We start from the raw sequence: 25,793 nt of genomic DNA, 5'->3' as shown, positions 1-25,793 counted from the left end.
GTCTCCAACCTTGATCTGAACCATGACTTTGGTTCCTTGAATAGAATGCAGACCATCCTTGGGTGGTCAAAGGCTGTCTACCTGAATCTCCTGAATGTCCTTCTGTGTTGCTAGCCTGACTGATATTTGATTCCTTGTGTCTGCCGCTACCAGAAATAGTTGAGGTATGTCCATGTCTAGTTCCAGAGTGTCTGGAGCTGTCTCTTTCCTGCTCGTGGTGGTGCCCCTGTCTCTGAGTAGTGCTGGACCCTGACTTGCTGTGGCCAGATTCACTCTTCTTGTGTGTGTCTGTCCTACCTTGATGTGACTCTGAGTGCCTAGAGCTGTCCCCTGACTGGCCATGGGAAGACCCATGTTGGTTTCTTGAGCTGGACCCAGACCTTCCATGAGTGGTCACAGAATGTCTACTTGAATCACCTGACTGCCCTTCACCGTCGCTGGACCAACCAACACTGGATTCCCTGTGTCTATTGCTTCCAGATCCAGTTGAGGTGTGTCCATGTCCAGTTCCAGAGCATCTGGAGCTGTCTCTTTCCTGCTCATGGTGGTGCCCCTGTCTTTGAGTAGTGCTGGACCCTGACTTGCTGTGGCCAGATTCACTCTTCCTGTATGCTGATCTCCCTTGATGTGACTCTGAGTGCCTAGAGCTGTCTCCTGACCAGCCATGGGAAGAACCATGTTGGTTTCTTGAGCTGGACCCAGACCCTCCATGAGTGGTCACAGAATGTCTACCTGAATCTTCTGACTGTCCTTCACTGTCACTGGACTGACCAACACTGGATTCCCTCTGCTTACTTTTTCTGGATCCAGTTGAGGTGTGTCCGTGTCCAATTCCAGAGTGTCTTGAGTTGTCTTTTTCCTGCTCATGGTGGTGCCCCTGTCTTTGCTTAGTGCTAGATCCTGACTCTCCATGGACAGATTCACTCTTCCTGTGTGTGTCTGTCCTCCCTTGATGCGACTCTGAGTGCCTAGAGCTGTCTCCTGACCGGCCATGGGAAGACCCATGTTGGTTTCTTGAGCTTGACCCAGACCTTCCATGAGTGGTCACAGAATGTCTATGTGAATCTTCTGACTGTCCTTCGCTGTCACTGGACTGACCAACACTGGATTCCCTGTCTTTCCCACTTCTGGATCCATCTGAGGTGTGTCCATGTCCAGTTCCAGAGTGTCTGGAGCTGTCTCTTTCCTGCTCGTGGTGGTGCCCCTGTCTCTGAGTAGTGCTGGACCCTGACTTGCTGTGGCCAGATTCACTCTTCTTGTGTGTGTCTGTCCTACCTTGATGTGACTCTGAGTGCCTAGAGCTGTCTCTTGACTGGCCTTGGGAAGATCCATGTTGGTTTCTTGAGCTGGACCCAGACCTTCCATGAGTGGTCACAGAATATCTACCTGAATTTCCTGACTGTATTTCACTGTCACTGGACTGACCAACACTGGATTCCCTGTGCCTACTGCTTCTGGATCCAGTTGAGGCGTGTCCATGTCCAGTTCCAGAGGGTCTGGAGCTGTCTTTTTCCTGCTCATGGTGGTACCCCTGTCTTTGCGTAGTGCTGGATCCTGACTTTCCATGGACAGATTCACTCTTCCTGTGTGTGTCTGTCCTCCCTTGATACGACTCTGAGTGCTTAGGGCTGTCTCCTGACTGGTCGTGGGAAGACCCATGTTGGTTCCTTGAGCTGGATGGCGACCTTCCATGAGTGATCACTGGTTGTCTACCTGAATCTTGTGAATGTTCTTTGCTGTCGCTGCCCTTACTGATACTGGAAACCTGCTGTGTACTACAACCGGACTGAAAATCCATAGTCACAGTTTCTTCACAAACTTGATATGAGCCCTTAGGCTCTGATCCTATCCATTTTTCACATCCTCTATCTTTATTTTCGTAACCACGTTCTTCTTCTTTTCCTTCATATTCCCTGATGGGGCTAACACTTGACATGTGACTTCTTTCTTTTAGTTCAGTAGAACTCGCTCTCCTTTTCTTTTCCCTACTTGATTCATGACGTTTCTTCCCAGATCTATTTCTGTGTCTTCCTTCCCTTCCAGAACTAGACCCATGTCTGCTTCTTCCTTCTTCCTCTTCCTCTGTTCTATCTTCTTTCTTTCCATCACTTCTTGAATGACTGGACTTTCTTTCTCTTTCTTCTTTACCCTCTTCTTCTGTATCATCTTCATAATGGTATCTATTCTTTTTCTGCTTTTTCCCTAATGTCTTGAAATTCGGTCTCTGGGTATAATAATATGCTTGAGCCAACTTGAATACCATCAGGAAAAACTCTGTAAAGTCTATTTTATGGTTGTGATCTACATCGAGGATATGCATGAAAACATCGGCAGTATCTGGGTCATCTGGATTCTGTATACAAGGAAGACAGAGAGGGAAAATCCATGAGACTGACTCAAATGGGTAATTAAATAATTAAAGTTAACTTAGGGAATGTGAATTCTTGGTACAGGAAAGTAGAACTTAATTTTTTCTTTAATAATATTTATCTTATCCTGACTCAGCAGGGAGCTGTTGGTACTGTCCTAAAAAAAATAAATCTTGGACTTTCCTGGTGGCGCAGTGGTTGAGAGTCTACCTGCCGATGCAGGGGACGCGGGTTTGTGTCCCGGTCCGGGAAGATCCCACATGCCACGGAGCGGCTCGGCCCGTGAGCCATGGCCGCTGAGCCTGCGTGTCCGGAGCCTGTGCTCCTCAATGGGAGAGGCCACAACAGTGAGAGGACTGCGTACCACAAAAAAAATAAATAAATAAAAAATGAAAAATAAATCTTAAACACTAGTATGGTGACACAAAAAATTTGATGGGGCAAGTTCTTTTTACTTCTTCAAATGTCAGTATTTTATAAATTCCTTAACTGAATTGTCGTTTAGTTGTACCCTCTTTACATTCTTGAAATTAGGGGGAATATTACAATGAATTAACTAACTGGTTTTCACTTATTTGTCACTAAATATTTATATATATTTTTTCACAGTGTGTGTGTGTGTGTGTAGTATATATAGAGATATAAAGAATTTGAACAAATTTTATCTGTTTTGAAATAAGATTACATTTGTTCCTCTTCCAAAAGAAACAACTCCTAAAGATTTCACAGTAATATTTTGACAGATTGTTTGATGCAGAACAAAAATGATACACCCTTTAATGCTGGCAAATATCTTTTACCTTCAGGATTGGCTGAAACTCTGCTTCCAGAAGTTCCTTCAGCTCTTTTGCACTCAATGTGTCAGTCTCCTTATCTGTTTTTGAATATTCGTGAAATAGTTTGATGATGGCAGTGATGTTTTCCAGGAGAGTAGACATCTTTTGGAAGTATAGGTGAACCTAGAAAAAAATTAAAATGTACTTTTCTTATATTTATTTTATTTTGTAGGTCATATCAGTTATTGTGATGAATTTCCACATTTATAAACCTACATCTTTCCCTATGTAGTCCAGCTTTAAAAATGGAAGATGGCCACGAAAAACTTCTATCTATTATCTACATGGTGAATATTAACACAGAGTTTGACTGAACTACTTACTAAAAAATGCCAACATTTTGGCCTTGAACTCATTCACAGCAGGATTTAGACACTCTCACAGACCTTAGTGTGCTGTACATAAGACACCCTTTTCTGATCTGGCCATTGTCCATAACAGGATTTTAGAAAGGCTACTCGTCAGAAGCAGGAAAATTTACTCATACCAATTTGCTAAAAATCCATTCTCCAAAAGCTAATTTGCTAAATGTATGTTGAGAGACTATTTTCTGCAAGCCAGTTTGTCAAATGGCTGAGACAGTCAATGAACAAACATCCTTTCAGTTTACTTTTTTTTTTTTTTTGGTTTTGATTGGATAGAATGGCTTAATACCTTTTCAATATTATAAAAAAGGTTTGATTGGATCAAATGGCTTTAATAAATTTTCAATATTATAAGAAATATTTTCATTGCAGAACTGTTTACAGTAGCCAGGACATGGAAGCAACCTAAATGTCCACCAACAGAGGCATAGATAAAGAAGATGTGGTGTATATACACAATGGAATATTACTCAGCAATAAAAAAGAACAAAATAATGGCATTTTCAGCAACATGGGTGGACCTAGAGATTGTCATACTGAGTCAAGTAAGTCAGACACAGAAAGACAAATATCATATGATATTGCTTATATGTGGAATATAAAAAAAAGGGTATAACTGAACTTATTTACAAAACAGAAGTAGAGGCATGGATGTAGAAAGCAAACTTGTGGCTACCAGGGGATAAGAGGGGGGAGGGGATAAATTGGGAGATCGGGACTGACATGTACACACTACTATATATAAAATAGATAACTAGTCAGAACCTGCTGTATAGCACACGGAACTCCACTCAATTCTCTGTAATGGCCTATATGGGAAAAAAAATCTAAAAAAAAAAAAAAGAGTGGCTATACTTATATGTATAACTGATTGACTTTGATGTACACCTCAAACTAACACAACATTGTAATAAATCAACTATACTCCAATAAAAATAAAAAATAAAAAACAAAACAAAAAAAATATTTTGTTGACTAGCTTTCATTTTGCCATTTAAGGAATAGCATTTAAGGAATGTTCAGTTTATCTCATTGAACAAAGGAATTACTAAACATGTCAACAAATCTAAACAAGCATTTATTATATAAAAGCATTATAATGACTACTTTAGGACTTACAAAACCAGGCAGAAGATGTCCTTGATTTTTATTTCACTGAGAATTTGGAAGTCATAGAAAATAACAGCATGAAAGGCATTACTGTAGTAGTCAGATCTATAGCATTTATGGACCTTAGATTGTTTGGTAAGAGGAAATAGGTACTGATTAATTTTTGACATGGTTAAATATGTATTTTGATAAGTTTATGGCTAAGAACTAGAAGGATAGAATTTATAACTTCTAAACCATTAAGAGAAGAAAAAACGGGAATAAAAAAACCTTGATCAATTCAATAGAAGCCAGGGGAAAAGAAAATAAAAAGCATAGAAAAGGCAGGGTAAACAGAAAATATAAAAGAGTAGAATTAAATATAATTTTATCATTAGTTACAGTAGATGTAAAATAGGTCAGACTTTCTGGTTAAAGGGCAGATTATAAAGGTTGAATTAAAAATACGGTTATAGGCTTTTTACAAAAACACACCTAAGATTTTAAGTTTTTTTTCAGCTACTGTTATTTGTGGTGATATTTCAGACCTGGACTTAATTGTAATGGCACTGTCTCCAAAATCTCACTCTCAAGGATTTACTCTCTGACTTCCTCTTGTACCCATACTTCAATAATTCTTTAACCTCATTTTTTACTGCTTTATGTACTCACTTCTCTTTTTACCTTGGTTAGACATTATAGTTAATCTCCATCATTACTCCTTGCATACACCCTCTGTTTCTTGTCCCACTCTTTCTTGCACTCATTGGCAAAGCCCCAACAGCTTCTTCCTTTCCTTTATCTCAGAAGAGGGCCTTGCTTTTTATTTCACTGAAAACTTGGGAGCCATTAGAAGATAATTTCGTTTTCCCAATATCTATTCACCCAACCTATTGCATTTGTATCCACATACCTTAACCTTCACTACTGTTTTGGTGGATAAACTATGTGTCTCTCCTCTGTTTCAGCAACGGACCTCACTCTCTTGCCTATTCAAACAATTTGCTTTTGCAGTTGTCCACTTTTTCTCCTACATCATCAATTTCTTTTTCTCTGCTGGATCACTCCCTTCAGCATATATTTATGCTGAAGTGTCTCTTATTAACATCCTCTCTTCCCATCCTACATCTTCCTTTAGAAACCACCTGATTTATCTTTTCACTTTTATAGCAAAATCCCTCAAAAGATATGCCTGTAGTTCTTCTTTACTTCCTATTTTCTTTCACTCAAATTATCTTTCTCTGAAAAAATCCACTAAATCTCTATGAAGATAAAAAAAAAGTCCTTTATCTTACTACATCCAACTATCCATTTTCATTTCACATATGCTTGACATATCAGCAGCATTTGATGCAGGTGGCTACATCCTCTTTCAGAGACCCTGTGCTCTCTTGTTTCTCTTCTAACCTCACTGCCTATTTGCTCTTAGTCTCCTCTTTCAGCCCCTAATGATGTGCCTGAGATTGACTCCTTAGTTTCTTTTCTCTATTTATGTTCCCTTGAACAGGGTGGAGGGGGTCTCATCTAGCCCTGTAATTTTAAATCCTATGTATAGGTTGACAACTCCCAAGTTTACATGTCCAGCTATAAAGTCTCCTCTAAGCTTGACACGTGTATATCTAAATACCTATCAAATATTTCTATTTGGGCCTAAGAGAGGTCTTAAACCTACCATGTTCAAGATAGAAGTCTTCATTTCCAACTACTTTACCCCACACCCTCTCCTCCCCAGTTATCCCTATCTTGCTGATTACTCAAGCCACAAACCTGGGAATTAGTCTTGGTTCTCCTTTTTCTCACATCCTGTATTTAATTCATCAATGTTTTATTCAGTGTACTTTAAAAATATCCCTGAAACTGGTCACTTTTCCTACCTCCATCCTATTGCCTTATCTAGTAATTAATTTTGACCCATAACAAAAACATGCTGGAGTTTGTATCATCTTGAAGACAAGTTTGTTCCCTTGAACAGTATTTCTCCCTCAACCAAGATGTTCCACCCCATCCAGCTCTCCTAATGAATTGTTTACTTTCTCACCAAAGAGTCTTCAAAGAGTTTTCTGTGCTTTCCCTCATTTTATGTTTACCATTCATTTTAACCCAGTTCTCTCAATTTTCTGTCTCCAAAACACTTGAAACTGATTTGTGTCAAATAACCTATGATCTCCAGGTTGCTAAATACAGTGTTTGGTTCCATCTCATCATCATCTTACTCAACCTCTTGGTGGTGTAAAGTAGAGTTAACCTTTCCCTAACCATTCATGGAATTTTGTTTGTTTGTTTCTTGGATCTCAAGACTACATTCTCCTGATATACCTCTTATCTATTGGCTGCTCTTTCTCAGTATTCTTTGCTAACCTCTCATCTGCTTACTCTCCACATGTTGGAAATCCCCATGGCCCATGTCCATGTATCTATGCACTTCGAAATCTCATTGGATCCCTTGACTTCAGATACTATCTATCTGATGACTTCCAGATTGATACCTCCAAGCATGACGTTACCTTGATTTCTACACTCTTTCATTCACACCTTAATTTATTTAACAAATATTGAACACCTACCACAGGATTAAGTACTATTTTATGCTTTGGGGATATACTAATAAGATAAATGAGGTGCCCATTCTTATGAAGACAGTAAACAAACGAATGAAGTGATTAGATATTGAGGAGTGATATACATTACCATTAAAATAACAATGGTGCTATATAGAGTTATTATGGGGAATGTACTTTAGATTAATCAGAGAAGATTTTGCAGTAAAGAGGATATTTGAGCTTAAAATGGAAAAATAAGAAGTAACTAACCTTGTTGACTAGTTGAAGAATTTTAAGTAAAAGGAACAGTGCAGTAATCCCAACATGGGAATCAACTTGGAATGTTAGTGATACAGAAAAAATACAACTCCAGAACAAATCAGGAGTGATACAAGTTAAATTCAGATTTACAGAAAGGGGTCAGAAAATGATGATCTTCCAAAGAGGGTAATATTTGTGCATTTTATTCTAAGTGATGGGAAGTCACTAAATGATTTTTTTTTTTTGTAACAGAGTAATCTAGTATAATTCAGTTTTTAAGGGATCACTTTGTGGAATGGCTTAGTAGGTTGTTTCAGAGTAAGATTACTTTAAGAATTGAAGGAGGAAAACCATATGATCATCTCAATAGATGCAGAGAAAGCTTTTGACAAAATTCAACACCCATTTATGATAAAAACCCTGCAGAAAGTAGGCATAGAGGGAACTTTCCTCAACATAATAAAGGCCATATATGACAAACCCACAGACAACATCGTCCTCAGTGGTGAAAAACTGAAAGCATTTCCACTAAGATCAGGAACAAGACAAGGTTGCCCACTTTCACCACTCTTATTCAACATAGTTTTGGAAGTTTTAGCCACAGCAATCAGAGAAGAAAAGGAAATAAAAGGAATCCAAATCAGAAAAGAAGAAGTAAAGCTGTCACTGTTTGCAGATGACATGATACTATACATAGAGAATCCTAAAGATGCTACCAGAAAACTACTAGAGCTAATCAATGAATTTGGTAAAGTAGCAGGATACAAAATTAATGCACAGAAATCTCTGGCATTCCTATACACTAATGATGAAAAATCTGAAAGTGAAATCAAGAAAACACTCCCACTTACCATTGCAACAAAAAGAATAAAATAGGAATAAACCTACCTAAGGAGACAAAAGACCTGTATGCAGAAAATTATAAGACACTGATGAAAGAAATTAAAGATGATACAAATAGATGGAGAGATATACCACGTTCTTGGATTGGAAGAATCAACATTGTGAAAATGACTCTACTACCCAAAGCAATCTACAGATTCAATGCAATCCCTATGAAACTACCACTGGCATTTTTCACAGAACTAGAACAAAAAATTTCACAATTTGTATGGAAACACAAAAGACCCCGAATAGCCAAAGCAATCTTGAGAACGAAAAACAGAGCTGGAGGAATCAGGCTCCCTGACTTCAGACTATACTACAAAGCTACAGTAATCAAGACAGTATGGTACTGGCACAAAAACAGAAAGATAGATCAATGGAACAGGATAGAAGGTCCAGAGGTAAACCCACGCACATATGGTCACCTTATCTTTGATAAAGGAGGCAGGAATGTACAGTGGAGAAAGGACAGCCTCTTCAATAAGTGGTGCTGGGAAAAATGGACAGGTACCTGTAAAAGTATGAGATTAGATCACTCCCTAACACCATACACAAAAATAAGCTCAAAATGGATTAAAGACCTAAATGCAAGGCCAGAAACTATCAAACCCTTAGAGGAAAACATAGGCAGCACACTCTATTACATAAGTCACAGCAAGATCCTTTTTGACCCACCTCCTAGAGAAATGGAAATAAAAACAAAAATAAATGGGACTTAATGAAACTTAAAAGCTTTTGCACAGCAAAGGAAACCATAAACAAGATGAAAAGACAACCCTCAGAATGGGAGAAAATATTTGCAAATGAAGCAACTGACAAAGGATTAATCTCCAAAATTTATAAGCAGCTCATACAGCTCAATAACAAAAAAACAAACAACCCAATCCAAAAATGGGCAGAAGACCTAAATAGACATTTCTCCAAAGAAGGTATACAGACTGCCAACAAACACATGAAAGACTGCTCAACATCATTAATCATTATAGAAATGCAAATCAAAACTACAATGAGATATCATCTCACATCAGTCAGAATGGCCATCATCAAAAAATCGAGAAAGAATAAATGCTGGAGAGGGTGTGGAGAAAAGGGAACACTCTTGCACTGCTGGTGGGAATGTGAATTGGTACAGCCACTATGGAGAACAGTATGGAGGTTCCTTAGAAAACTACAAATAGAACTTCCATATGACCCAGCAATCCCACTACTGGGCATATACCCTGAGAAAACCATAATTCAAAAAGAGTCATGTACCAAAATGTTCATTGCAGCTCTATTTACAATAGCCAGGAGATGGAAGCAACGTAAGTGTCCATCATTGGATGAATGGATAAAGAAGATGTGGCATATATACAATGGAATATTACTCAGCCATAAAAAGAAACGAAATTGAGCTATTTGTAATGAGGTGGATAGACCTAGAGTCTGTCATACAGACTGAAGTAAGTCAGAAAGAGAAAGACAAATACCATATGCTAACACATATATATGGAATTTAAGAAAAAAAAATGTCATGAAGAACCTTGGGGTAAGACAGGAATAAAGACACAGACCTACTAGAGAATGGACTTGAGGATATGGGGAGGGGGAAGGGTAAGCTGTGACAAAGCGTGAGAGAGGCATGGACATATATACACTACCAAACGTAAGGTAGATAGCTAGTGGGAAGCAGCTGCATAGCACAGGCAGATTAGCTCGGTGCTTTGTGACAGCCTGGAGGGGTGGGATAGGGAGGGTGGGAGGGAGGGAGACGCAAGAGGGAAGAGATGGGAACATATGTATATGTATAACTGGTTCACTTTGTTATAAAGTAGAAACCAACACACCATTGTAAAGCAATTATACTCCAATAAAGATGTAAAAAAACAAAAAAACAAAAAAGAACAACTAGAAAGCTGGTGTGTGTGTGTGTGTGTGTGTGTGTGTGTGTGTGAAGGTGTCATAATGCTACCAAAATTGTGACAATTTATTGAAGCCTACATTCAGACTGGAAGGGAAGTACAGTAATTTGGGGGGTTAAGTAACTGCAGTTTTAAAAAAACTGATGAAAGATATCAAGCCACAGAATCAAAAACTATTATCAACTCCAAGCAGGGTATATAAAAGAAAACCATGCCTAGACACATAGTAAAAACCTTCTGAACACTTAAGACAATGAGGAAATCTTAAAAGCAGCCAGAGGAAAAACACATTATCTTCAAAGGAGCAACTGTAAGACCGACAGCTGACTTTTCAAAAGAAATAATGGAAGCCAGGAGACAAATGTTTTCCTCATCTTTCTGTAGAAAAGTAAGTTCTGTACTAGAATTCTATACTCAGTGAAAGTATAAAAGAAGAAGAAAGCTTAACTAAGGATATTTTCAGGCAAACAAAAACAAAACCAATCACCAGCAGATCCGTAAAGGAAATAGTAAGGAATGATCCTAGTTGGAAGCACGGAGAGGCAGGAAAGAATGAAGAAATGTCAACAGAGTAAGTGTGTGGGGAAATCTAAATGGGTATTGATTGAAAACAACAACAATAATATATTTTTTAGGATTTATGGTCATGCATAACAATATCACATAAGGCTGGAGGGGGTAAATTGAGTTCAAGTACTATAGGATACTTGAATTGTTTGAGTAGTGTTAAAGTAGTTTTTATAATATATTCTAATAAGTCAAGGATAGGTGTTGTAATCCCTAGGGTAAGCAGGAAAAGAATAGTAAAAGAATGTATAATTAATAAGCCAATATGACAAAAATTAACTGACAAATATGTAGTTCATTCAAAAAAGTCAAGAAGAGAAAAAGAAATATAGAACCGGTGGGATAATAGAAACCAAGTAGTAATATGGTAGATTTAAACAGTAATAATAGTATGAGTGGACTAAATACTGTAATTTAAAAACAAAGATTGTCAGACTAGATTGAAAGAAAACAAGTACATGATGCCTACAAGAGACACACTTAAATATGATATATGATGGGAAAAGGATACATTATTCAAATACTGAAGGAAAGCTGTTGTTGCTATATTAATATCTGTAGAGTAGACTTTAAGACAAAAAGTATAACTAGAAGAATACTTCATAACAATAAATGATTAGTTCATGAGGAAGATATAAAAATCTAAATTGATATGTACTTAATAACATAGCTTCATAATACATACAAAAAAATTACAGAATTATAAGGACAAATTGACAAATCTATAATTATAATGGGTAAAACACTTCTCTCAGCAACTGATAGAACAAGTAAATAAAAATATTGTAAGGATGTAGGAGAGCTCCACAAAATTATTCATAAAACTTTAATATGTATTGAACATTGCATCTAACAAATCTAGCATACACATCCTACTGAAATGAATATGAGACTTTAAAAAATTTACTATATGCTGGTCATAATGCAAGTTTCAACAAATTTTAAAGGATTGAAATCATGCAGAATTTGTTTTGTACCACAGCGGAATGAAGCTAGATTTCAATGATAGAAAGAAACCTACAAAAATGTCCAATGTTTGGAAATTAAGCACAAACTTCTAAATAACAAATAGGTTATAGAATAAATTACAATGGAAATTAGAAAATATTTTGAACTAAATGAAAATGAGAAAAATATGAAATAGCAAAACTTGTGGGATACATTCATTCCATGCCTAAAGAAAAATTTATAGCTTAAATACATATATTAAAAAAGAAGAAAGGCTGAAAAATCAATAACCTAACCATACACCTCAAGAAGTTTGAAAAACAACAAATTCTGCCCAAAGAAAGTATACTAAAGGAAATAATAAAGGTAAGAACTGTTATTAATGAAATAGAAAACAAATTTAGGGAACCAAAAAGCCAAGATTTTTTTTTTTTTTTTTTTAACGGTACGCGGGCCTCTCACTGTTGTGGTCTCTCCCGTTGCAGAGCACAGGCTCCGGATGCGCAGGCTCAGCGGCCACGGCTCGCGGGCCCAGCCGCTCCGCGGCATGTGGTATCTTCCCGGACCGGGGCACGAACCCACGTCCCCTGCATCAGCAGAAGGACTCTCAACAACTGCGCCACCAGGGAAGCCCAAAAGCCAAGATTTTTGAAAAATTAGTAAAACTGAGAAACCCTGAAAAATTAAGAAAAGAGGAGAAAGGCATAAGTAACCAATATCAGGAAAATAAAAGGCGACATTGCTTTAGATTTTACAGATATTAGAAAGGTAAGTGCATATTATAAAAAACATTAACCAAAATTTTTGAAAATTTAAATGAAATAGACACATTTCTAGAAAAATGCTTATGCAAATGAAAACAAGAAATAGAAAACCTAAATATTCCTATATCTATTAAAGAAATTAAATCTTTTTAAAAAAAGAAATTAAATCTTAAATGAATACATATTCCATGTTGGGGGGAGGGGTGACTACAAATCAGATGGCTTTACTAGTGAATTTTATTTAATGTGTAAGAAATAAATAACCCTAACATCACACAGATTGAGGGAAATGGAAAAGGGGGAACACTCATTTTATGAATCCAGCATAACCTCAGTACCCATAACCTGGCAAGAATATTACAAGAAACAATTTTCAAGACAATTTCCTTCATAAATATAGATGCAAAAATCTGAAAGAAGATAATAAACTGAATCCAGTGTTGTACAAAAAGAATATACATCATACTTAAGAAAATTTTAATCCAAAAATTCAAGTTTGGTTTAACATTTGAGAACTGATTAACTACTCTGATAGAATACTGAGGAAAAATTCTATGAACCTCTCAACAGATGCAAAAACACATTTGATAAAATCCAATATTAATTTTTCTTTATAAATAAAAGATATCAATTATATCTATGAAGATGCTATAGCAAACATCATACTTAATGGTTAAATGCTGAAAACTTTTCTCTCTGAGTTTGGGGATGAGATCAGTACACCTGCTAATATCCTATTCAACATTGTATTGAAGGTCCTAGCCAGAGCAACAGTTAAGACAAAGGATGAAAAACAGAATAATTGGAAAGGAAGTAACAAAACTGTCATTACTGAGAATGATGTGTCTTCTGTATATAGAAAAGTTTTCTACAGTGTCTAAAATTTATATTAAAATATGGGGGTCCAGGATTAGCCAGGTCAACATTGAAGAAAACCAAGTTTGTGGACATACCGGATGTCAAAGTACATTATAAAAGAAGACAGCGTGACATCAGTGCAATGCCAAGCAAATGGATAAATGAAAGATAAGAGTCCAAAATCAGACTTATATCATTATGCACATTTAATTTATGAAAAAGATTGTGGTGAGAGTTGTCAGGGAAAGGATGGTCTTTTGAATACATGATGCTGTGTTAATTGAATTCCCATATGGAAAAATGAATTTGTTCCCAGGTGGATTTTATGTATAAAAAGATAAAGGAGACAACATAGGAGAATATCTTCAAGAACTTGGGGTAGAGTAATACTTCTTAAATAGAACTCAAAAAATATTAATGATAAAAAGATGGATTAATTGGACTGCATTAAAAATAGGAATGTCTGTTTATTCAAAGACTCTATTAAAGGAGAGAAGGAAAGCCATTGAGTGGGAGGATATATGCAACACATTTAACCAATAAAGGACTCTATCCTGAATATAAAAATAACTCCTATAAATCAGTACAAAAAATACAGACAACCCAATAAAAAAATGGGTAGAGAGCAGAGGATATCGAAATGGCTAATAAACACAAAAAGTTAACCTTGTTAATCATCAGGGTAATACAAATTAAAATTACAGTGTGAGACAGTAGTACCCCCACCAAAATGACAAAATAGACAAAAGGGAAAAAGAATCCTAATTCCAAATATTGGTGAGAATATGGAGAAACCGGATCTTTCATACACAGCTAGACGGAACATAAACTGGCAGAAGTACTTTCAAAAATTGTTTGGTAATACCTAAAACCAGTAATTTACTCCTAGGAATGTTCCCAGTAGAAATATATACACATTTGTAACCAAAAATCATGTACAAAAATGTTCATAGCTCCATTATTTATAATACCTCCCCAAATGGAAACAACCCAAATATCTATCAATAAAAACAATAAATAAATTGTGGTATTTTCATATAATAGAGGTGGGAGTGAAGGATAGCCTCGACTAGGATGGTAGTGGTGGACAGGGAGAAAGATGGATTGGCACGTCTTATAGTCAGAGTTGGTTGGTCAGGGTGATGAATCAGTGTGGTGTAAAGGAAAGATTGGAATCCTGCATAACTTCTAGATTTTGGTTTGAGCAAAGAATTATTTCTCTAGGTCGGCACAAATCATCGAGCTGATCTCCGTGTGCTATGCAACAACTTCCCACTAGCCATCCATTTTACATTTGGTAGTGTATATATGTCAATGCCACTCTCTCACTTCGTCCCACCTTACCCTTACCCTCCATGTCCTCAAGTCCATTCTTTACGTCTGTGTCTTTATTCCTGCCCTGCCACTAGGTTCATCAGTACCGCTTTTTTAGATTCTGTATATATGCGTCAGCAGATGGTATTTGTTTTTCTCTTTCTGACTTACTGCATTCTTTTGTTTTTTTTTTTTTCGGTACGCGGGCCTCTCACTGTTGTGGCCTCTCCCGTTGCGGAGCACAGGCTCCGGATGCGCAGGCTCAGCGGCCATGGCTCACGGGCCCAGCTGCTCCGCAGCATGTGGGATCTTCCCGGACTGGGGCACGAACCCATGTCGCCTGCATCGGCAGGCAGACTGTCAACCACTGCGCCACCAGGGAAGCCCCCTAACTTACTGCATTCTTTATGACAGATTCTAGGTCCATCCACCTCACTACAAATAACTTAGTTTTGTTACTTTTTATGGCTGAGTAATATTCCATTAGGGAGGCACAAGAGGGAGGGGATATGGGGATATATGGATACATATAGCTGATTCACTTTGTTGTACAGCAGAAACTAACACAACATTGTAAAGCAATTATACTCCAGTAAAGACATGGGGAAAAAAATTCTCACTATTTCTATTACGCTGTCATCTCTCATCTAAACTGCAGTCCATCTCCCTGCTCCCAACATTGCCTATTATCCTATTTTCCACATAGCAGCTCAGAATGATCTTTTTACTCCTCCTGCTTAATACTCTCCAGTGGCTTCTCATATACTTAAAATGATGTACAAACTCTACTGTGCCCCTGTTTACATGGTCTACCCCTGTCTAGCTCTGTGACATCACCATATACCACTGTTCCTCCTGTTAAACATGCTCTAGGCACACTAGCTTCTTTTTGTCCTTTAAAGCAAGTTTACTCCTGCTTTAGAATCCTCTCATTTGCCTTGACTGGTTTCATCTATCATTAAGATCCCTGCTCAAAAGATAATTCCCCGAGGGGCACTTTCTAGCCCTCCAATCTAAAGTACTCTCCTCCTAACTTTACTATATCACTCTCTTATTTTCTTCATTGTTCTTATCACTATTTGAAATTTTTATTCATTTATTGTTACTGAAAGTCTCCCCCTACTAAATGTAAGCTCCCAGGAGTAGGGAGTTTACGTTGTCCACTGCCACATAATCAGCCAAGAGCAGCACTGGGCAAATAGAAGGTAGTTAATATATATTTGTTCAGTGAATGGATAAATAGATAATCCAGCGGTATTAAGAGAGTAGCCTTGCGGAAAGCAAAGTTGTGCCCTCATTTTCCTTCTATGTCAAAATAAACTTTTAGTAAAGTTGCCACTAAAAATAAAGAACCCCAAACATCCAGAACTTGTGGCCTCAGACCACACATACATCCAGATCTCCACCTTGCTTAAGAGCAAGTAGACAAGGTTAGATGTATTTCCTCTTACTTACTTACTTCCTTCACCAGAAGAGCAAGTAGAATGTAGCCTGAAGGAGCTTGCTGTGTGCTGAAGTCTGGGATAATGGCCTTTTTATAGCAGGTCCATCCAGGGAGGAGCCATCTTCTGTAGGTTGGTCTGATTCATTCCTAACCAAACCCAGATCCACCCATATCTCCACCTCTATTATTTCTCTAGCAATGTGTTTGCTTCCCAACTTCTTCATGTCCTCATCTGTACTTGTCTTGCCAAGTTCCAAATTTAGCTTTACATTATTCTCGTATACTGGAGATTTTATGGAAGGTACACTTTGGCTAGCATGGGTTCTTAGTGTGCAGGGTCCACACCTTCTAGGTTTTGTTGTGGTTGTTGTTACCCCTGCTTTGAATGGTGGGTGGTTGATAACTATCTATTGATAAGTGTACTTCCCCATCCTTGTCTCTAGAGGAGTAGAATATACATTTCTGAAAAACTTAAATTCAATTTATATTTAAGCAAACATCACAAGCACCTACCTGCATGTCCCTTTATATCTATGAATTCCATCTCTGAATCCTGAGAGAACTTGCCATGATGAATGTTGATCTTCTACAGAGTATGCAATTCAGAGAAGGTAGGCAAATTTAATTTTGACTTTCCAAAAGAGAACAAGAAAGTGGGCTCTTGAGTTAGAAGCAGTGATCACTCTGAGCTGGCATGAACTTATTGGGCAAGAATCATTAATCGTATTTTCAAGTTTATTACATTGGGGTATCAGAGACATGCTCTATTTACTCTTCCTGTGGGTTAAACTGTGGGTTTTCTCATTAACCTCGTAAATATACAGAAGACACCTATCTTTGGCCTCTCTCTTAATTTCCAGACTGTATGTTGAACAGATTACGTTTCCATTTGGATGTCCCCTAACTAGTTCAGTCCATACTGTTCAAAACTGAACTCATTATCGTGCCTTATACCAAAATATACCATCCTCCAGAGGTCCACATATTGGTCAATGACATCTCCATCCACTGAGTGTCTAAAACCCCGCAAAGTCATTTTCCATTTCTCCCTGTCTTTAGCCCTCATGCGAATGTCATGACATGTCACTTTTACTTAGACTAGTATTCTTAATATGCAGGCCTGTTCTCTATATCTAGTGCAGCAATTTTAGTTCTAGACCTCACCATCTTTGGATTGGACATTAATAAAAAGTGTCCTAACTAGCCCCTCCATTATTAGCCTGCCTGATTCATCTTTTACTCTTATCATATCATTCCTTCTGGTGACTCCTGCTTGCCTGGAAAATTCCAAATTTCTTTACTTGACATATAAGCCCCTTCACAGTAGGAATGAATTTGTATCTTTTTAGCTGCTTCTCTTATCACCTGTATTTTATGGGAAAGTCACTCTAGCCTGATCCACATTCCTCGCATGTTATTTTAATGGTCCACCACTGTTCAGTTTCTCTACATGCTGTCCTTACTACCTGGGGGAGTCCCTCAACCTTAGCTTCTCTTTATCCTTTAAGATCCTCCAGAATCACCACATCCTTCATAAAGCCTTACCTTACATCTCCAGATGGATCGCTGTTCCCACACATACTCTGTATTCATCTCTCTTGTAGCACTGGTGATATTTTATTTTAATTATTTACTTATGTGTCTGTAGTGCCCAGAGCCCCATTTTTTTTTTTTTTGGCAGTACGCGGGCCTCTCACTGCTGTGGCCCCTCCTGTTGCGGAGCACAGGCTCCGGACGCGCAGGCTCAGCGGCCATGGCTCACAGGCCCAGCCGCTCCGCGGCACGTGGGATCCTCCCAGACCCGCAGTGCTCCATTTTGTGTTTCTTCTCACCCTGGTATTGACTAGGTCTTGAATCATCTTTTGTGTTCTTGGGCCCTGTAATAGTTCCTGAGACATGATCAAATAAATGCAAGGGTGGGATGGTTGTGGGGGTGGGGGTGGGTGGAGAGGTGATCTTGTTTTAGAGTTAGTGAGGTATTCATATGCCTGAATTTTAAAAACTTTGTTTAATGCCCTCGTTTTTAACCTTAAGAGACCACCAGTTCTTTCTTTTCTTTTGGGGAACATTAGTTAACATCCACAGAACACAGGTCTTCATTTTCTCCTCTTTTCTTCCTGGGTTTAATTGTCTTTTTGTGCCAGGAGTTATTGTGATTGTCTCTCTCTTACCAGGCTATAATAATGGTAGTAATCTATATTGCATGCCCATCATGTGCCAAGAATGTGCTAAGATTCTGCACGTATTTCTTCTAACCCTCAGAACAACCCTGTGAGGGCATTATTATTACCCGTAATTTTGAGATGAGGAAACTGATAATGATGGGGTGCACAAGGTTACCCAGCGAGTAAGTTACAGACCAAAGATTCAGTCCCAGGTCATTCTCACTCCAACTCCCACATTACTTCCAGTACACCACATTGCTTTGGGTGTAAGCTTTTCTTCTTTTTTTCTTAGCTTTATTTATATTTTTGATAATTTAAACTGGTTTCTCTCAAAGTGCCCTATGTCCTGGGTGACCTTAACTGTGGAAATCGTTTGCAGGGCCAGCAGTGTGAGTGAGCTGAGAAAAGTGGAGTCTAGAGAGTGGCAAGGATGGGGTAATCTGGGATCTGATGTTTCACGCCCAGAAGACACAAATCTTACAGATTCCTATCAATGTAGAGGGCAGTCCTAGTAGTCTGCTCCAGGATTGTTTTCTTGACCATGTTATGATCATTATATTCCAGCCAATAACTTGCATGAAAATGTGGGCAGAGGGACTTCCCTAGTGGTCCAGTGGTTAAGACCCCACGGTTCCAATGCAGGAACCGTTCAGGTTCCTTCCCTTGTCGGGGAACTAAGATCCTGCACAGTGCAGCCAGAAAAAAAGAAAAAAGAAAAACAAAAGAAAATGTGGGCAGATGGCAAATATTTTTAGGATAGACTGAAGATCCAAGGAGATTTTAGCATGTCACACAAATAGCTCAAATTTAATAAAAGTGAATCTTACTGAAGTAAAAGTAAGATTCTGACTTTGGTTCTAAATTAAACTTCCCAAGGACAGGGTAGAAGCCATTAGTAAAAGAAGGGATATTGTGGTAGTGGCAGTGTGATGTAGTAGCCCAAAAGGTAATGCTATTTCAGACTGCATTAAAAGCGCACATTAATTAGAACAAAATAAGTGATGGTGTTCTTCACTCAGCACTTGTCAGATTGTTTCTGTAGCTTTTTAATTCAGTTCTGACACCCACTTCTCAATAGGGATGTTGTCAAATTGTTATGTGTTCTGAGTGAAGTAAATAGGGTGATTGGCTAGATAGGTGGTAAAGGGAACCGAGTGAGAAGCAGATGGTGGGAGAAGAATATCTGTTTTCAATGATACGAGAAGCTCTTATTATGCTTGGGTTGTATAAAAACTCAGATAAATAGGTAGAAACTGTAGGGAAGCGTATTTTGGCTTAGTATAAGTAGGAACATTTTAATAGTCAGAATTGTCCAAACATGAAAAGAATTATCTTTGGAGATGTTTCTCTGTGACTGCGTAGAGAATGTGGAATTGGATGAGCTGCTGGCAGTCAGTTAGCCTAGGCTCCTCACATTGTGGGTGACGACCAGGAGGTCAAATGTTGCATGGCTGATTAATCAGCAATTCAAGACCTGGCCTCCAACTCAGATTTTTCACTCCAAATGCACTTTGTGTTGCACCAGGTTACATCTGTTACTGGGAGATGAGCATGAGACAGGGATATTTCGGAGGGTCATTAAGTAGAGGAGCACTGGGGGGATGTCTGATAAATCCCTCTTTCCACCTGAGAGCTGTGATTCTATGATTCAAGTAAATTTCTTTGCCTGACTTGATTACACTCAGCTCATACGGCTATTTGATCAGTGCAGTTTACTAACTGCAGGGGTAACAGGACTATCAATTCCACTTTATAGTGGAATTTCCACTGTACCCTATATATACATGGGGTATGTTTTCATATTCCACTTCCTGCAAACAGACCTGATCCCTCTTGCATATTAGCTTTTACCTTTAAATACCAAAGGATTTCCCCCCAAACCCTTAAAATTACTGACCATGGAATAGTAAACTCTGGGATGTGGGGCATCTTCTCTATCCTCAGAGAGAACTTATCCTTTGCCTTTTCGTTACCAGACAGTGAAATGGTTTCAGAGGCATTTTAGGTGTCCACAGTTACATCTTGTAGCTACAAGGATTTGTTATGGGATAAAGAAAATGCCCCAAATGTCAGAGTTATTGACAAATCAGAAATTATAGGATTTCAATTGCAATTATTCATTAGTGGTTTTCCCTCCCTTTTCCTATCCAATGGGCTAGAAAGGCATTATGCTGCCATATGGCTTCTGGGCTCCTTATGTGGGTCAGGTTGTCACAATTCAAGGGAACAGCCCTTTGAGATGTGTGACTGAGGCTGTAGGAGTGAAGGGGAGTTGGAATTTGTGGTTAAATGATTTCCTACAGGAGTTGTAGTCATTTCCTGGGAGGTGCTGTTTTGGAGGTGAAGTCTTTCCAGGTTGAATATTCTCTTGAATTCCTTGGTGTAGTTGTAGCTGATGTTCCTGCTTAGCTATCCAGTGGTGGAGCAGTATCTCCACCTTTACTCATAGCTTGTATTTACCAAGACAATAGTAAAAGAAAGTAATGTTGAGCCCAAGGAAAAATTTCAAGTTCCCAATAGTGACCTCAGGTTCTTCTTACTTTAATCTTGTGTGTGTGTGTGTGTGTGTGTGTAACACATCATTCCAGCTAATGCAGATGCAAGAGTCACACACACACACACAAAAATGAGAATATGTGTGAGAGAGACGGTCACAGAGAAAACAATGATTAAAGACATGTCTTTTGAATAGTGGGGAAATGTTTCCCAGGAGCACTTACACCAATAAGATGTTACTTTTCAAAAAATCATGGTGATTTATTACACCCCTCAAGTACAATGCAGAGATGGCCAGAAGCTTTCTAGGGTGAGATGGGAGTAGCATCTATGCAGTACTGTGTTATATGAAAGTTTTCTCTAACAATTAGGGACAAAGTAAGAAGAGAAAAAAATAATAGAAGAGATGATACAAATGAAACTGATCATCTCATTGTAGTTAAAGAAAAAGCCTTCATGACTTAATTTTTGAATGGTTATGAACAGAGAGATTATGAGATCTTCAGAGTGGTCACATCGGCAAAGACTAGTATCAGCACTAAAGGATTGACTAGTCCCCTTTCCATGTTCCATAGAAACTGAGTTTTGATAACAGGGTGGTGCAGTATTAGGAAACTGGAAAAAAAGAATCCAGGAGCAAGCTAGGACAGAGACATTATAGCCATTATGACCAGACTTCACCAATATCACCTGTTCAGATGGAGTCTAGCATACGCCAGTAATTACAGGAGAATGTGGAAGATCGGGAGAGACTAGAACTTGGAATAAGCTCCTACTCCCCTTCTTACATGCTCCCTTTATATATAGGGATATTATAGACAGAAGATAGATTAGAGTGTATTCTGGAGGGACAATTTCTGCAGGTGTCAGAGGGAAGTTCAGATGAAGAACAGGTCACAGTATTCAGGGATCATTCAGTCATTCAACAAACATCTGTTACCAGCTGACTACCTACCAGTCATCATACCTGTCATGGGGTCATCAGTGAAGAAGTCATGCTCCCTGTCCTCAAAGGGTTCATAATCTAATGAAGAAAACATATATATACAATGTGATATATGTTATGGTGAAGGTATTTATAAACCATAATGGAAAGACAAATGAGGAAGCAGTTCATTTTCTTCCACTTTTTAACTTTTCCCCAAACCTTATTGAGGAATAATTGACAAATATAATTGTATATATTCAGGGTACAGTGTGTTGATCTGATATAAATATAAACTGTGGAGTGAATACCAAGATCAAGATAATTAACACATGTATCACCTCACATAGTTAACTCTTTTCTTTTTGTGGTGAGAACACCTAAGATCTACTCTCAGCAGGTTTCAATTGTACAATACCGTATTAACTATAGTCACCATGCTGCACATTAGATCCTCAGGACTTATTCTTCTCACATCTGAGAGTCTCTATGCTTTGACCTACGTCTCCCCATTTTCCCTATTTCCCCTACTTTCCAGCTCCTGGCAGCCACCATTCTGTTCTCTGTTTCCATGAACTCAACTTTTTTTAGATTCCACATATAAGCGATACTTTACAGTATTTGTCTTTCTTATTTCACTTAGTGTAATGTCCTTTGCTTCATCTGTGTTATTACTAATGGCAGGATTTCCTTTTTTTATGGCTGAAAAATATTCCATTATATATATAATGTATAAATATATATATTTTATATCAAATTTTCTTTATCCATTCATATGTTGAAGAACATTTAAGTTGTTTTTATATCTTGGTATTGTGAATAATGCTGCAATGAATATGAGAATATCTCTTCGAGATACTGATACTTCAGTTAAATACCCAAGAGTGGGATTGCTGGATTATATGGTAGTTCTATTTTTAGTTTTTTGAGGAACCTCCATAATGTTTTCCACGGTGGCTCTATCAATTTATATTCCTACCAACAGTGTATAAGTGTTGCCTTTTCTCCACATCCTCAAAACTTATCTCCTGTCTTTTTCATAATAGCCATCCTAACAGGTGTGAGGTGATATCATGGTTTTGCTTTGCATTTCTTTGTTTATTAGTGATGCTGAGCACCTTTTCGTGTACCTATTGGCTATTTGTATGTCTTTTGGGGAAAAATATCTATTCAGATCCTTTGCCCACTTTTAAATTGGATTATTTGCTTTTTTGCTGTTGAGTTGTGTGAGTTCTTTATATATTTTTACATTAACCCATTATCAGATATATGATTTGTAAATATTTTCCCCCAACTTGTAGGTTGCCTTTTCAATGTATTATTTGAAGTTCTAGTTTGATGTAGTCCCTCTTGTTTATTTTAGCTCATTCTCCTTTAGAGAGTTGCAAAGGAGATGACATCTGAGCTGAGTTTTAAAGATTGCATTTATTGGATTTTGTGGGACAGAACATGGGAAGATTGACCTGAAAGGCCATATGGAAAGGTTTCAAAAGCCATGCTAAGTCATGTGATGTTATCTTATTTACATTGGAGAACAACTGAATTTTTTTTAAGTAGAATTTTTAAGTAGAATTTTAAGTAGAAAAGTGACAGAATCAGATTTTTATTTAGTAAGAATAACTGTAGGAGTATGGATGGTGAATTGAATTTGATACAGGCAAGGGTGCAGCCAGTTTGAAAAAAGAGGGGAGATAATGAGGTACCAAACTAAGGTGTTGGCAGTGGGATTGAAGAGAAGAGACATTTCAGAATTAGAGCTTGACAATGCATTGGACACAGAAGTTGAGGGAGGGAATAAAACAAGAGGCAATAGGTTAGAGTTTTGGCAACAGCTGGTGTAGGCAGACAGGTTAGGGAGGGGCAGCCTCAGTGAAGTAGGGTCTGACAGGTGGACAAAACTCAATGATTGAGAAGCCAGGAATAGGAGATTTAGATGGAGAGGTGATGGGGAGTTGGTATCAACAATATCAGTTCACGGGTAGCAGGATTTTAATTTTGGAAGTAGGGAAGGCAGAAAAATAAAGAAGAGCTCCTAACATGGGACACTCAAGGACCAGGAGCCAAGCAGAGACCTAGTTATCACTACTGAGAGGGATCAAAGCCAGAGTAGTAGAACAGGTGACCTGATGTTGACTCCTGAACTTTGGGGAACTTCCATTCTTAAATTCCTCCTGCTGAAGGTCAGCACTTGTTCTGGGTGATGAGGGATCTCACTGAACTTCCAGTACCTGAAGACCCCTCTAACTGCTCTGCACCCACTTTTTTATCAACTTGGACATTGGTTTCCCCTTGCAAATCTTCTGGTTACTCATAATTCACCACCTACACTCTGTAGATTAGGCACATGTTTGGCTAATAATCTCCGTGACTCTTGGTGTAGCCCAGCTCCAGATACTGACTACATCACACCCCTATCACCCAGGTGTAGTTGGGGGAGGGCCCGGAATAATGTATGCGGCTTAGCTATAGGGCCAGAAGTCTAATAGTTTGGGGACTGATGGGTTCAGAAGGTGAACATCAGAACCACTCTGGCATATTATTTATAATTTCTGCTTACAGCAAAAGTTAAAAGCAGTCATTCAGACTCTAAATTACCGTATGTCCAGAATCACTGAGACCGAAGGCTCCAAAGTCCTTAAATGTGACTTCGTGAGATGAATAATGCTCTTTTAACCTCATAGATTTCCTCATCAATGGTGATCTTGCTGAAGTAGAGATGGACTCTTGGCCCACCAACATTTCTACTTGTTTTACCAGTGTTGCCTAAAGTATGACCAGATTTTCTCAATTTCTAAGAGCATTCATTTCAAGGGATTTATCTCATTTTAGGATATCTTAACAACTTGAGGCAAAGTCCTCCAGGGCTGTATCAGACATCTTTTCTTGGCATCCTACAGTGTGGATTATCAAACCAGTGTGTTAGTCTGGAACCTAGATCTTCTGTCTTTGGCTTTTTTCAGGATGACTTTTCTGCTCTGCTGTGGCAGTCCTTGAGAAATTGAAGTATTTTTTGTTCTCAATTTGTGTTTAACCATTTAAACCCATATTTCCCAGATTCTGCCTCTTGAACTCATTCTATCATTTTTCTAACCCGGCCATCAGTTACACTTGCAAAGTATACTCTGGTAGTATTTCATATATATCTGTGCTTAAAGCAGTTCATAGAAGACTATTTGCAGTTCTTTTTATAGTATGAATTTATTAATCCTCAACTAATCACTTCATTTTCTCCATGAAATTCCTAATTATAAGAACTTTTCAGATGAGGTACATGAAAGGATTGCATTGAAATAACACTGTGGTCACAATATTGGTGCCTAATTGGTGCCCAGATCCCAAAGTCCATGGTATAGTGTTGAGAGCCCAGTCTCACAAGTCCTACAGACTGCCTTTGACTATTGGCTCCTCGAAGTACCAGCTCTGTGATTTTGAGCAGATTTCTTAACCACCTTTTTTTTTTAATTAAAAATTTTTTTAAATTTATTTTTTACATATTTATTTTTGGCTGTGTTGGGTCTTCGTTGCTGCACGTGCCCCCCCACCCCCAAGCTGCGGCGAGCAGGGCCACTCTTTGCTGCCGTGTGCTGGCCTCTCACTATGGCGGCCTCTCCCACTGTGGAGCACGGGCTCCAGGTGCAGGGGCTTTAGTAGTTGTGGCGCACGGACTTAGTTGCTCCGCAGCATGTGGGATCCCCCTGGACCAGGGCTCGAACCCATGTCCCCTGCATTGGCAGGCGGATTCCCAACCACTGCACCACCAGGGAAGCCCTTCTTAACCTTCTTGACTCTGTTTCCTCATCTTTAAAGTAGGGATAATAATACATAATATGCATGGTTGTCAAGAATATTAAGTGAATTATATGTCAGTGGTCTGGCACTTTGCCTGACATTATAGCAGGTGTTTAATAAATGACAATTACTAATATTATGTTATTATGAAATCTTAACAGAATTGATAACTCAATGTGACACATTCTTATTTTGATTTTTTACACGTTTTCATCAAGAGAGAAGAGCATGATATATACCTCTTTTCATTTTTCTTCAATATTTGATCCCCTTTCCA

At 38.3% G+C, this 25,793-nt stretch overlaps 1 protein-coding gene across 1 annotated transcript in view; it reads right to left on the bottom strand.

The window, feature by feature from the left end:
• LOC115846991 (filaggrin-2-like) overlaps nucleotides 1–25,793 on the bottom strand; it is a 64,918-nt gene that overhangs the window by 13,166 nt on the left and 25,959 nt on the right. The window contains 2 exon segments of the mRNA XM_070045077.1: nucleotides 82–2,353; nucleotides 3,170–3,328. Coding sequence (XP_069901178.1) covers nucleotides 82–2,353; nucleotides 3,170–3,328 — 2,431 coding nt within the window.

Source organism: Globicephala melas, chromosome 1 (genome assembly GCF_963455315.2).
Source record: "Globicephala melas chromosome 1, mGloMel1.2, whole genome shotgun sequence".
Taxonomy (NCBI): Eukaryota; Metazoa; Chordata; class Mammalia; order Artiodactyla; family Delphinidae; genus Globicephala; species Globicephala melas.
This window is presented reverse-complemented; position numbering and strand designations above follow the sequence as displayed.